We start from the raw sequence: 13,247 nt of genomic DNA on the forward strand, positions 1-13,247 counted from the left end.
GTGCTGAAAGTGTTTAAAGGCGCCCTGGCTGTTTGTCCTCCTGCTTCCCTCCCCTGCCCCGCCCCGCCGTCGTGGAGGGTGGTGGATTGTGGGCCACAGTGGTGTGTGTTGGCCACATGTAGCATGGCAGAGGCAGCAAGGATGTGTTGTGGTACACACACACACACACACACACACACACACACACACACACACGTGGCTGGTTCTGTTATCTTTCACCTCAGTGGCATGACTTATCCCAGCATAATTAAACTTGTATTATCCTGAAAGAAAAACATTAAGTAAATAAATAAATGGTCAACTTTTCCATATACGTAGATTGATTGAACCATGGAACCTGCATTTTGAAATGTTTTTTATCTTGTCAAGTTTCTTTTTATTTGAGTAATTCATTGATGAAATTATTAAAATGACCAACTATTTTTTATAAGGTCAGAAAACAAGAACATGTTCCTTGGGTGGTAACTTGGTAAGCATGCAAGTTAACTCTTTCATCAAAATTTTGTTCCAAGCTTTGCCTTTTGAAGACTTAACAATTAACTTGAAGGTTGTGGTGGTCTTGTATATTAAGGAAGTATAATATCATTTAAATATATAAATGGTCACTTTGTTTGAAAAATATGTTTACATAAAGAAAAAGATCATCTGATTCTGTCACATCCAGACTTCACCAAGGAAGTGTTACCTAGTTACTCAAGTTATCAAGTACAAAATCATTTTATGAAAAAACAGAACAGTACTCTATGATGTAGAAGTGTGGGGTTGTTGTCTAGACACTGTATAGTAGTACTACTTCTGTATCAAGATGTAGTAACTAACATTTTTTATTGGAACACAGCTTACTTGTGAGTTTCTTTGCTTCTGATTTGGTGGTGTTGGTCATTTATAAAGGCCTGTCTACACGAGCGGGCCTGATTGACGGGTTTGCCCGTTAACGGGCAAATTCTGGCGGGCCTGCCCGTGAATGTTGTCCACATGACCGAAGTGATGAACAGCCGGGCCTGCCCGACGATGTTGCCAGTAGCGGGTGGAGTGCGGAACGATAACTATGGTGCTTAGCATTGTCAAGAAAAAGATTTTGTGCTCTATTATAATAGCTTTGTGTCTCAAAAAGAAAAAGAAGAAAAGGATATGGTGTAAAGATTGGTTAAAGAAAAGAAGTATGTTTGGAAGCACTGCAACAATACTTCATGAAATACAAAGTGCTACTATGCTGTGGGATGTGGGCCCGCTGTGGGTTCACGATATTATCTTGCGTCTGGCAGGGTAGAAACTCCAGCTACCGGGCACCAGCTCAGTGATTTCGCTTGGCGGGCTTTCGGGCAATTTGATCGTTTGCCCGTCAAATATGCCCGTTAACGGGCAAGCCTGCCAATCAGGCCCGCTCCTGTAGACAGGCCTTAAGTCAGTGCATGCCTCCTGGTGTGTGTCACACAGTGGTTACTCTGATGTGTGGGACCTCTCAGTCCATCCCTGTGCCTTGCCTCCTTTAGATGCCGTGATGGTCTTTGTTGCTCAAGATGCTAGACACACTGGTACCAGTAACCTTCACCCTTCTTAAGGAGATCATTACCAAATCTGATCAGTAATATGAAGAACACACTTCTTTAATGGCCACCACTGCTGGTTACTTGTTCATGAACTATGAGGTGATTCTCAGTGATTGACTTTTTATTCTGTACATCCTTCCTGGAATGGTGAGATCTCTTGCTTCATCGATTGTGCATTGTTGTATTGTGAGTACTTTACTGGGAAATGTGTATATGTATGTGTTAAATTCATCATTCACTGTGTGTGTGTGTGTGTGTGTGTGTGTGTGTGTGTGTGTGTGTGTGTGTGTGTGTGTGTGTGTGTGTGTGTGTGAATTTACCTATTTGTATTTATCTATTTGTGTATTACAGGGCCCGAGCTAAGCTCTCTGTGTCATGTCTCCTTGTCCATTCCTGTCATATCTCTCTTTCATCTGATTGACACACACCGCATCAACGACATCACTGCTCAGTTTATTCCACTTATCAATGCTACGATGCGGGAAACTGTATTTTCTCACGTCATTTAGACAGATGTCTTTTATTAGCTTTTTTTCAATGTCCTCGGAGATAATTACTTGTGGTCACCTTTATCAACTCTCTATCCAGTATGTCAATCTTGTTCACCAATTTATACATAGTTATCATGTCTCCTCTTGTTCTTCTCTCTTCTAATGTGGTCAGCCCCAGCTTCCTCAGTCTTTCCTCATAGTCTAACTTCCTGAGTCCTGGTACCATTCCTGTTGCCAGCCTCTGTACCCTTTCCACCTTCTTCAGATTTTTCTTCATATGCAGTGACCAGACACAAGCTGCATATTCTAACTGGGGTCTTATTAAGGTACATAATATTTTCTTCATCATTCCTTCATCTAGGTAGTGGAATGCAAGGCCAATATTTTAAAGCATGTTATATGTTTTCAAAAAAATCTTGTTAATGTGTTTCTCCGGTGACAAAGTGTTTTGCACGGTTACTCCTAAGCCTTTCTCCTCATTGGTCTCTTTAATTTTCTCATCACCCAGCCTGTAATCCCTGTTTGGTCTGTATCTACTTCTTCCCATTTTCATAACATGGCTCTTGTCTGTATTAAATTCCATCTGCCACTCCTTACTCCAATCATATATTTTATCAAGATCTTCCTGTAACTTGTTACAATCTTCCACATTCTTTACTCTCCTCATGATTTTAGTATCGTCTGCAAACATGTTCATGTAATTGTCAATTCCTACTGGCATATGATGGGACCAAGCACTGACTCTTGTGGAACTCCACTGGTTACCTTCTTCCACTCGGACTTCCTTCCTCTCACCACTGTTCCATCCATTTTGCTAGTTTATCATTTACTCCTCCAATCTTCTTTAGTTTCCACATCAGTCTATTGTGTGGTACTTTATCAAAGGCCTTTCTCAAGTCCAGGTAGATAGCATCCACCCATCCCTCTCTATGTTGTAGTATGTCAGTCACTCTTGAATAAAAACATAATAAATTGGATACGCACGATCATCCTTTTCTGAAACCAAACTGTCTTTCACTCAGAATATTTTCACTTTCTAGATACTCACTCCACTTAGCTTTAATTACTTCTTCACATACCTTGCACAATATACTAGTCAACGATACTGGTCTATAATTTAGTGGTTCCATTCTACTACCATTCTTATATATAGGCACAATGTCAGCTCTTTTCCACTCTTTCGGGACTAATCCTGTTCGTATGGAGGTTTCCACAATATCAAATATGGGGTTCAACAATTGATCCTTACATTCTTTTAGCAACTTCCCAGATATGCCATCAGGCCCCATTGATTTATTAATATCCAAATTGCTTATAATTTTCCTTACATCTTCCTTAGTAACCATGATGTCCTGCATTTGCTTTATTTCCGTAGGCCTTTCTCCCATAAAATGCTCCTCCTTTGTAAACACTTTTGCAAAAGTTGTCGTTCAAAATTTCAGCTATATCTCCAGCATCCTCATATACTTCTTCCCCATTTTTTACCTTTTACCTTGTGTTTGTTTGTGTGTGTATGTATTATTTGACTTCTGGTTTATTGAGATGCATATGGCATCACTCCTGTAGTTTCAAAGTATCAGATTATATGTGTAGTGTTGACAAGAATGCCAGTGACTGTAGTATTGGTGTTGTGTATGTTGCAGGTTGTGTCACTGTGCCTGATGCCAAGCTTGCTGGATGATGACACCTTCCCAGAGGACACCAAGGAGCGAGCTAGAGGCATCCTGGCAGGGTGTCGTGGTGGCTCCCTCGGCGCATACAGTGACTCACCAGGAATTGAGATCATCCGGCGCCACGTGGCAGAGTACATACAGCGCCGGGATGGCCACCCGTCCTGCTGGGAGAACATTGTGCTGTGTGCCGGGGCCTCTGAGGGCATCAGGGTGAGACAAAGACACAAGAGAGAGAGAGAGAGAGAGAGAGAGAGAAAGAGAAATTTCTGTCAACCTCTAACAAGCCCACTGACTGTCTGTGTTGTGTGCTTGTATGTGAGGCAGTGTCCTGTTGGCCATCAGTCACAACACACACTAAAGTTGCCTTTCAAGTCTTCCAAGGAGAGTCTGCTGATTTGTCACTGCAATTACAGATACAATTAAGAAATATGTGGCTGTTATCTACATAGCCATTCTGTTCTCAAATACAGTGATGCTATAATGAGATTAATCTCTAATCCTACCAGCTAGTAATGGTTTGTTGTCATGCTGCATGAGAGGAAGAAAAACACTCCATGAGAAATACATGTCCTTCAAAATATTCCATGTACTGACGTGCCTTTTCTCATGTGTATACATCTTCAAAACACAAAGAATGGAGTGCAGTGATTGGTTCACACTGAAGACTGCCACCCTGGAAGGCTCACGTGGTATCAAAGAACTGAGTGAGGGTTGTCTGACTGCCCATGTGAGCTGTAGTCTTCCTTAGTGGACATTGTCTTTATGATACTGTAATGATAATGTGTCAGCGTTTCAGTGTTTGCAGTGCTGCCTTGAGTTGAGTGGTGATGCTATCTAGTGATGGGTGTTGTTCATAGTGACGTGCAACTGTTGTTGTTTCAGGGCACAATGAAGATGATGATCCAGCATGACAATGGCATCAAGCCGGGCGTCATGATCCCCATCCCTCAGTACCCACTCTACTCAGCCACCATTGCAGAGTTCAACCTTCATCAGGTGTGTGTTACTGTCCTCCCATAGCTGTGTGGTGACTTGTGTTCATTTGAGCCATCAGCCATGTGGTGCTATAAATCCATGTCTGTTTATCCACCTACGCTTGATGCCTATGCTTAAGAACTCCAAATGAGTGACCTCTGTAAAAGTAAAAGGGAAGTGGTGATATATATATATATATATATATATATATATATATATATATATATATATATATATAGAGAGAGAGAGAGAGAGAGAGAGAGAGAGAGAGAGAGAGAGAGAGAGAGAGAGAGAGAGAGAGAGCAGCAGCAGTAGTAGTAGCAGTAATGATCATAACAATAATAATAATAATAACAGTTTGGTCACTCGCCAGATTGGTTACTACCTTGATGAATCCACCAACTGGGGCCTGGACATGGCAGAGCTGGAGCGGGCGTACAATGAGGCCAAGGAAGTGTGTCTCCCAAAGGCCCTTGTGGTGATCAACCCTGGCAATCCCACTGGTAAGACACACACACACACACACACACACACACACACACACACACACACACACACACACACACACACACACACACACACACACACACACACTCCGCGCTCCGTGGAGAGCGGACGTGCCTCCTTGCTCAGAGTACCGTCTACCTAACACTCCACACGCTAAACAATGTGCTTGGAGTGAGAACCGTCACTAGTACAAAAGGGCAACCAGAGCGAGTGAACGAGTGTACAGAGTGAACGTAGCCTGGTGATCAGAGGTGTTGGAACCTCCGCACTCCAAACGACAGCGCAGAAACCACACAAAGGCCAGCCATTAACAGCCACCAACGCATCCCACCACACACACACACAAAGCTACCAGGCCTGACCGCCAGTGCACACCACCACACACCCACACGCTCCCATTAAGAGTGAAATGAAATGGATAGACCCGTAAGAAAACAGTTACCAAATTCAAAATATGCCGATGAGGCCCAGGGAGCAAAACTAAAAGTAACCATTCAAAATATGACTCCATCTTCAACAGGGGCAACAATGCAAGGTAGATTGGTAATGCTAGAAGAGAAATTTGAGGAGTTGGTGAAGGAATTAAAAGTTCAGAGGAGTGAGGAGGAGCAGGATAGAGAATTCCGCAAGGCTTTGAAGGAAAGAGTCAAGAGACTGGAGGAAAATGAAAAACGATTAGTGGATGAGAATGCACACTTGAGGGTGGAGGTTGAAAAATATAAGAGACGGTTGGAGGAGAAAATGGAGAAAGTCATAAAGGAGAAAGATGACTTTAAGGAAATGATCAGTGAGCAGAGTGAAAGGTTTAAAAGGGAGTGGGAACTGAAGAAAACACAATGGACTGAGTCGAGGGAAGCTGAGAAGGTTGGATTACAAGAAATAATTAAAGATCAGTTGAATGAAGACAAAAAAGAAAGGTCCAAGGAACTGGTTAATGTTATGAAGAATAAGGAAACATTGATAAGAGAAATACAGGCAACCCCCACTTAACGAAGGGGTTACGTTCCTAAAAAAACACTTTGTTAAGCGAAACTTCGTTAAGCAAACCGATTATACCAAGTTTAAACCCCTGATTTGAACTTCCATTGAGAGTAAGCAAAGCGAGAGTGCATCATAGTACAGTAAAAGGTTTAATGAAAGTAAAAATTATGAAGTTAAACATTTAGGTAGTTTAATTTAAGTCATTATAATGTACACTAATGTATGTATGTACGTAACTTTATAATGTTGATGATCTTAACTTTATGAAGGGAGGGAGAGTGAAACGGGAAATACACTAACCGGCAACTTGTGGAATGTAAACAAAGTGCGCATCATGGTACCGCATACAAAACTTATGTACCACATTTCCACAAGGCTTTCCATTTTATCCATTGTAGAGTCACGAGTTCAGGTGGTTCTTTTAGCTTGCAAGGAAGATGCAGTCTCACCAGCCTTCTTAATAGAGTCTGCTGACTTGAAATTAGTAGACAGTAGATGGAGTCAAGATGGTGGCAAGAAATGTTATTAGTTTTCTGCCCTCTCTCTTGTCTGTGAATAATACCCAGCTTCACTTCGAGAGTAAGACACTTCCTGGTCTTCTTAGGAACGTTGGGCCACATTGCAGGGCGTTTTGGTGGTAAGTTGAACTAGAGAAGATGAGCTGCTGGTGACGCTGCTATGTTTTGACTGGGGGAGTGAGTGGTGCGCGTGATCTTGATCTTGATGCTACAGGTGACGCAGAATTTCTTCGGAGTCAGGCCTTTGTATCGGCAGCGCCTGTGTTGTCCACGAGAGGCTTGATCTTGATCTTTATTCTACAAGTGTCTCAGGATTTCTCCTGAGGCAAGCCTTAGTACCAGCAGCTCCTGGTGTATTCAAAAGCCTGTCAGCTTGCATGATACGGTGGGGCTTTCAAATTTGGAAAAAAATACCTGGATAAAACTTCGTTAAAGCGAGTTTGGTGTTCGTTAAACGAGCAGATGGTAGTAAAACGAAACCTTCGTTGTAGCGAAATTTCGTTGTGTGAACCTTCGTTAAACGGGGGTTGCCTGTAGTAGAAGAGAAGAAGAGTGTGTTAATATTTGGGATGAAAGAACAAAATATAACATATAAGCCTAAGAGAATTAAAGAAGAATTAAAAACGGTAAAAGATCTGTTTAAAAATCTAAATGATGATGAAAAAAAAAAGACTTACAAGAAGTGGAAGAGATCCATAGACTGGGTCCGTATAAGGAGGGAGTAAGGAGACCAATTAAAGTAGTACTGAAGTCACAACAATCTGCGGAGGACATTTTATATAGAACATCAAAATTAAGAGAAGTAGAAGGTCGTAAAGAGGTGTACGTAAGAAAAAATAGAAATGAGGAAGAGAGGAGAAGATATAAGGAATTGTTGGAAGAGGCGAGAAGAAAAAATGATGAATGGTCTGAAGAGGAAAAAGAAAAGTTTTTTTTGGAGAGTTATAGGAGAGAGAGTCAGAAAATGGTATGTGGAAAGAAGGAATGTGGAGGAACCCCTAGAGGGACCAGTAGGTGGAAGGTGGACTGTAATGTATACTAATATAGATGGGATATTGTCAAGTAGATTAGAATTGCAAGACTATGTGATGGTGGAGAAGCCTGATATAGTGTGTTTGACTGAGACAAAATTACATGAAAAAACAAAGGTAAATTTGGATAATGAATATAATATATGGAGAAAGGATAGAGAGGGTAAAGGTGGAGGAGGAGTTATGATTATGACAAAGAAGGAGATAAATGTGGATAAGGTTTGGTATGGGAAGAACAACGCAGAAGTGATAAGCATAAGGTTAAAAAGTGATGGAAAAAAATTAATAATCATGGTGACCTATGTACCTCCTAAAACAAATTCTTGGACATTAAGGGAATATGACAATATGATCAAGGATACTTTACAGAGTTTGGAAAGTGTATTAACTGGAAAAAGAAAGATGATACTAGTAGGAGATTGTAATTGTAAAGAAGTGGATTGGGAAAATCTAGTAAGTGATGTTGGAGAGGAAGCATGGGGGGAGAGATTCCTTAATCTAATGATGGAAAATGGGTGAAAGAAAATACTAGATATAGAGGAGGTGATGAACCGGCTAGACTGGATTTGGTGTTAACACAAGAAGTGTAGCTATATGGGGATATACAATATAAATGTCCATTGGGGAAGAGTGATCATGTGGTTATGGAAATACAGATGGCAATAACACAGCAAATGAGAGATGAGACATACAGGAGTGGTAGATTGAATTATAGAAAGATGGACACAGAAAATTTGAAAAATTATTTTAGAACATTAGATTGGGAGGAGATGTTACAAATCAGAGAAGTGCAAAAAAATATGAGATTTTATTAAATACTATAAAGAAGGAGTTATGAAATTTGTACCAAAGTATAAACCGAGAGAGGAAGGAAGAAAGGATTGGTTTAATGCAACTTGTATTAAGGCTAAAGAAAAGAGAGATGTGGCTTGGAAAAGATGGAAAAAGAGCAGGAATATATTAAATAAGGAGAATTATAGAGTGGCAAGAAATGAGTATGTGAGGGTAAGGAGGGAGGAAGAAAGAAAATTTGAAAAAGATATTGTAGACAAGAGTAAGGAACATCCAAAATTATTTTACAGGTTCATAAATGGTAAACTTAAAAAGAGAGAGTCCATTGAAAGATTAAAAGGAGAGCAAGGGATAGTAGATGACTTAATAAAGAAACAATGTTTGTAAAGCCTCAAAATGTAGAAGGAAATGTGCATATGGATGACATTAAGATACCTAAAAAGGAGTTATATAAAATGTTGGAGGAACTTAAAGATGATAAAGCGATGGGACCAGATGAAGTTTCAGGAAAATTATTGAATGTAGAGAAGAATTGATAGATCCATTATATGATATTATAAGGTGCTCATTAGAAACCGGGGAAGTACCGGTAGAGTGGAAAAGAGCTGAAGTGGTGCCCATTTATAAGGGAGGCAGTAAGGAAGAGCCTCTTAACTATAGACCTGTGTCTTTAACAAGTGTGGTCGGTAAGATTTGTGAGAGGGTGATAAAAAAATATTGGATATGGTTCCTGGAGGATCATAAGTTATTATCGGATCATCAATTTGGCTTTAGGAAAGGGAGGTCATGTGTAACAAATCTACTGAGCTTTTATTCGAGAGTGGTTGACAAAGTACAAGAGAGAGAGGGATCGATGGACTGTGTATATTTGGATTTAAAAAAAAGCTTTTGACAAGGTACCTCACATGAGACTGCTATGGAAATTAGAGATTTATGGAGGACTGAAGGGAAAAGTGTTAAAGTGGATCAAAAACTACTTGAGATGGAGGGAGAAGAGAACGGTAATAAGGGATGCAAAGTCAGACTGGTTGGTGGTGGAGAGTGGAGTCCCACAAGGTTCAGTGCTGGCACCAATACTTTTCCTTGTCTATATTAATGATATGCCAGAGGGAGTAAACAGTTATATTAATTTGTTTGCGGATTATGTGAAGTTGTGTAGGTGTGCGAAGAGTGAAGAAGATTGTGAAATTTTATAGGCAGATCTGGATAGGATTTGGGAGTGGAGCAAGAGGTGGGAGATGGAATTTAATCTGAGCAAAAGTCATGTAATGGAGATGGGGAAGAGTGGAAGACGGCCAAGAGGGTAATATAAGATGGGTGAAGGAGTAGTGTTGAAAAAGGTGGTAAAGGAAAAGGATTTGGGAGTGATAATACAAGACCATGGGCAGTTTGAGGCTCATATTGACAAGATGTTTGGAGAAACATAATTTGATTAGAAATATTGGATTAGCCTTTCATTATATGGATAAAGATATGATGAAGAAATTAATTAGTACAGTAATTAGACCAAGATTGGGTGGTTTGGTCCCCTTATAAAAAGAAGCATATAAGGAAGTTGGAGAGATTGCAGAGAATGGCAACAAAAATGGTTCCGGAACTGGCAGAAATGACCTATGAAGAGAGATTAAAAGAAATTAATTTGCTTACCTTGGAACAAAGAAGAGAAAGAGGGGATTTAATACAGGTTTATAAACTGTTGAACGGTTTAGATGAAGTGGATAATGAGCAAATGATGTTGAGAGAGGAAAATTTAAATCGAACTACGAGATCACATAGTAAAAAGACAGCCAAGGGAATATGCTTGAAGGATGTGAAGAAATATAGTTTCCCACAGAGATGTGTGGAGGTGTGGAATAGTTTGAGTGAGGAGGTGGTGTCAGCAAGGAGTGTGCATAGTTTTAAAGGAAAGTTGGATGTGTGTAGATATGGAGACAGGGCGACACCAGTATGATACCCAGGCCCTGTAAAATTACAACTAGGTGAATACACACACACACACACACACACACACACACACACACACACACACACACACACACACACACACACACACACACACACACACACACACACACAGAGAGAGAGAGAGAGAGAGAGAGAGAGAGAGAGAGAGAGAGAGAGAGAGAGAGAGTGCATTGGTACATATTTTTTTTGGAGAATAAGATGGATGGACTTTCTACAGTAATGTGATTTGCCATGTTATGCCAATGAATAAAGATAACTCATGGATGAAGAGAGAGATATCAGTAGATGCCCCCCCCAAAAAAAACTAAGTAGATAATTGTAAAGGCACAGAAATACACTGATGAATAAATTCTGTGAGTAAGTGAATAAATTGAGGGAGAGATAGATAGGTTAGGTACAATCACAAGGAGATGAAGGCAGCAGTGTCTTGACAAGAGACTAGACAAATTTGGGAATGGACAGACAAAAGCCAAAAGAGTTATGGTTGGAACATGAGTTGGGGAGTGGAAAGAAAACATAAACAGATAGAAAAAGATAGACAGAGAGACAGGCAGAGAAGCAAGCAGACAGATAGACTGATAGAGAAACAGATCAGCATTTAGGCAGATAAGACAGACAAGGTGATAGGCAAAGAAATAGACAGCCATAGAGAGATTGGCAGTATTTGTGTTTGATTGGAGTTGTGTTGCAGGTAATGTTTTGCCACGGGAGAACATTGAAGCTGTTATCAAATTTGCACATGAAAGAAACCTCTTCTTATTTGCTGATGAGGTGAGTAAGAGAGAGAGAGAGAGAGAGAGTGTGAGTGTTCGTACCTAATTATGTTTTTTATAGGATCAAGTCAAGCTTGTAATGTACTGTCTTTTAAAGTTGATTTGTCATATTCATCTTTAAAGGTGTGACTACACCTTGAACAAACAACTACATGAGTCTGTGAATTCATTTGACTTGTTGCTCTGTCAGGGAACTATATTTTTCCACATTTCTATTTTTTCCAGTGTAATTTCTTACTGTGTCCTCTCAGTGGTGGTACCAGAAAATCTATGGTTTTAGTCCTTTTCTTTTTCCTACACATTTGTGCATTGTATTTAGCTAGTTGTATTGTACAGGGTTTGAGCGGGGCTCATAGTGTCCTGTCTCCATGTCTCCATTTATCTGATTATGTGTATTAACAACTTCATTATTCAATGCATTCCAGTTCTCCACTGTTCTGTGTAGAAAACTGTATTTTCCAATATCCTTCACACACTGCCTCATTCTAATCTTCTTTACATATCCTCTGTCTTTTTATCCTTATATCTTCTGTCACCAGCACCAGGTCTTCCTTGTCTATCTTTTCAATGCCATTGACTATCTTGTACATTGTTTTTAGGTTCCCTCGTTTTCTTCAATCATGTAAAGTTGGTAGTCCCTTTTCCTTCAATCGTTCTTCATATGTTATGTCCTTTATTTCCAGCACCATCCTTGTAGCAATCTTCTGTATCCTTTCTTTATCCTTTTAAATGCTTGGAGACCACACCACTGATGATTTTTTTCATTATATCTTTGTCCATGTATTGAAATGCTACTCTTATGTTAGTGAACATTTTATATGATAATCCAAATATCTTGCTTATGTGGGGGCCCAGATTTTCCTTACGTTTTTTTTATGGGCTCAGATTTACCTGTATAATCACTCCCAGATCTTTTTCTTGTTTAGTCTTCATTATTTGTTCCTCTCCCATCAAATACATAGTTCCATACTGGTCTTCTTTTGGTCTTTCCTAGTTCCATTATGTGACATTTCTTGGCATTAAACTCCAATTTCCACTTCCTACTCCATTCATAGATCTTATTCATATCTTCCTTTAACAGCAGACAGTCCTCCCTGGTTTTGATACCTCTTAGCTGCTTTGCATCATCAGCAAACAAATTAATAGCTATGACTGTTTACCCCAATGTGAATGTCATTTACATAAATCTGAAACATAATGGAGGCTAACACTGACCATTGTGGCACTCCACTTGTTACTTTACCCCAAGATGAGTATGTATCTCTGACTACAGTTCTCATCTCCCTATCCTTCAAATAATCTCTTGTCCATTCTAGCAGAGTTCCTCGCAGTGTGTGTGTATGTGTATGTTTGTTTGTTTGTTCGTTCATTCATTCATTCATTCATTCATTCATTCATTCGTTTGTTTCACTAATACCAGCCATTATTGGTCTGACAACCATTACAACAACCACTCACTTTGCAGGTGTACCAAGACAATGTGTACGCTGATGGGTGCAAGTTCCACTCCTTCAAAAAAGTGCTGATGGAGCTTGGAGAACCTTACTGCCACATGGAGCTTGCTTCCTTCATGTCTTGCTCAAAAGGTGGGTGCCTGCAGGCTTCAAGCTGCTCCCATTCATATAGGGGCAGTTGCTAACCTTTATTGGGTTCCTCATCATGTCCCCCAGGAGTGTTGCCTCTGTGTTGCTGTTCATTTGTTTGACTTGTGTGATGTGATGATATTATACATGATTTGTTTACTTAAACAGTTGACTATAAAAAATCTAGTAACCTCGGGATCTGAGAGCTGCCAGATTTTGAAATTCTGGATTTTTATGTATATGTATAAGGCATATATATTGTAACAAAAATGGACTACTTGTAAAGTGCTTTAATAAAAGAAAAATAAACTAAATGAAAAGGAAATAAAAATATATTAGCACTTTCACTTTCTCTGCAATCAACAGCACATGAAGTTTGCATTTTACACCACTTCTTGTCTTTGCCAA

General features: G+C 39.9%; 1 protein-coding gene across 2 annotated transcripts in view; it reads left to right on the forward strand.

The window, feature by feature from the left end:
* The window catches only part of LOC123506505 (alanine aminotransferase 1-like), a 47,936-nt gene that overhangs the window by 16,550 nt on the left and 18,139 nt on the right, over nt 1-13,247 (forward strand). The window contains exons 1-6 of one of the 2 annotated variants that reach the window (XM_045258637.1): nt 1,674-1,697; nt 3,685-3,924; nt 4,597-4,710; nt 5,063-5,192; nt 11,175-11,254; nt 12,722-12,842. In XM_045258637.1, coding sequence (XP_045114572.1) covers nt 1,695-1,697; nt 3,685-3,924; nt 4,597-4,710; nt 5,063-5,192; nt 11,175-11,254; nt 12,722-12,842 — 688 coding nt within the window. In that variant the 5' untranslated portion in view covers nt 1,674-1,694. Of the gene's footprint in view, nt 1-1,673; nt 1,698-3,684; nt 3,925-4,596; nt 4,711-5,062; nt 5,193-11,174; nt 11,255-12,721; nt 12,843-13,247 lie in introns of those variants that run through there. The other variant, XM_045258636.1, reaches the window with a different exon arrangement.

The sequence above is a fragment of the Portunus trituberculatus genome, chromosome 20, assembly GCF_017591435.1.
Source record: "Portunus trituberculatus isolate SZX2019 chromosome 20, ASM1759143v1, whole genome shotgun sequence".
Taxonomy (NCBI): domain Eukaryota; kingdom Metazoa; phylum Arthropoda; class Malacostraca; order Decapoda; family Portunidae; genus Portunus; species Portunus trituberculatus.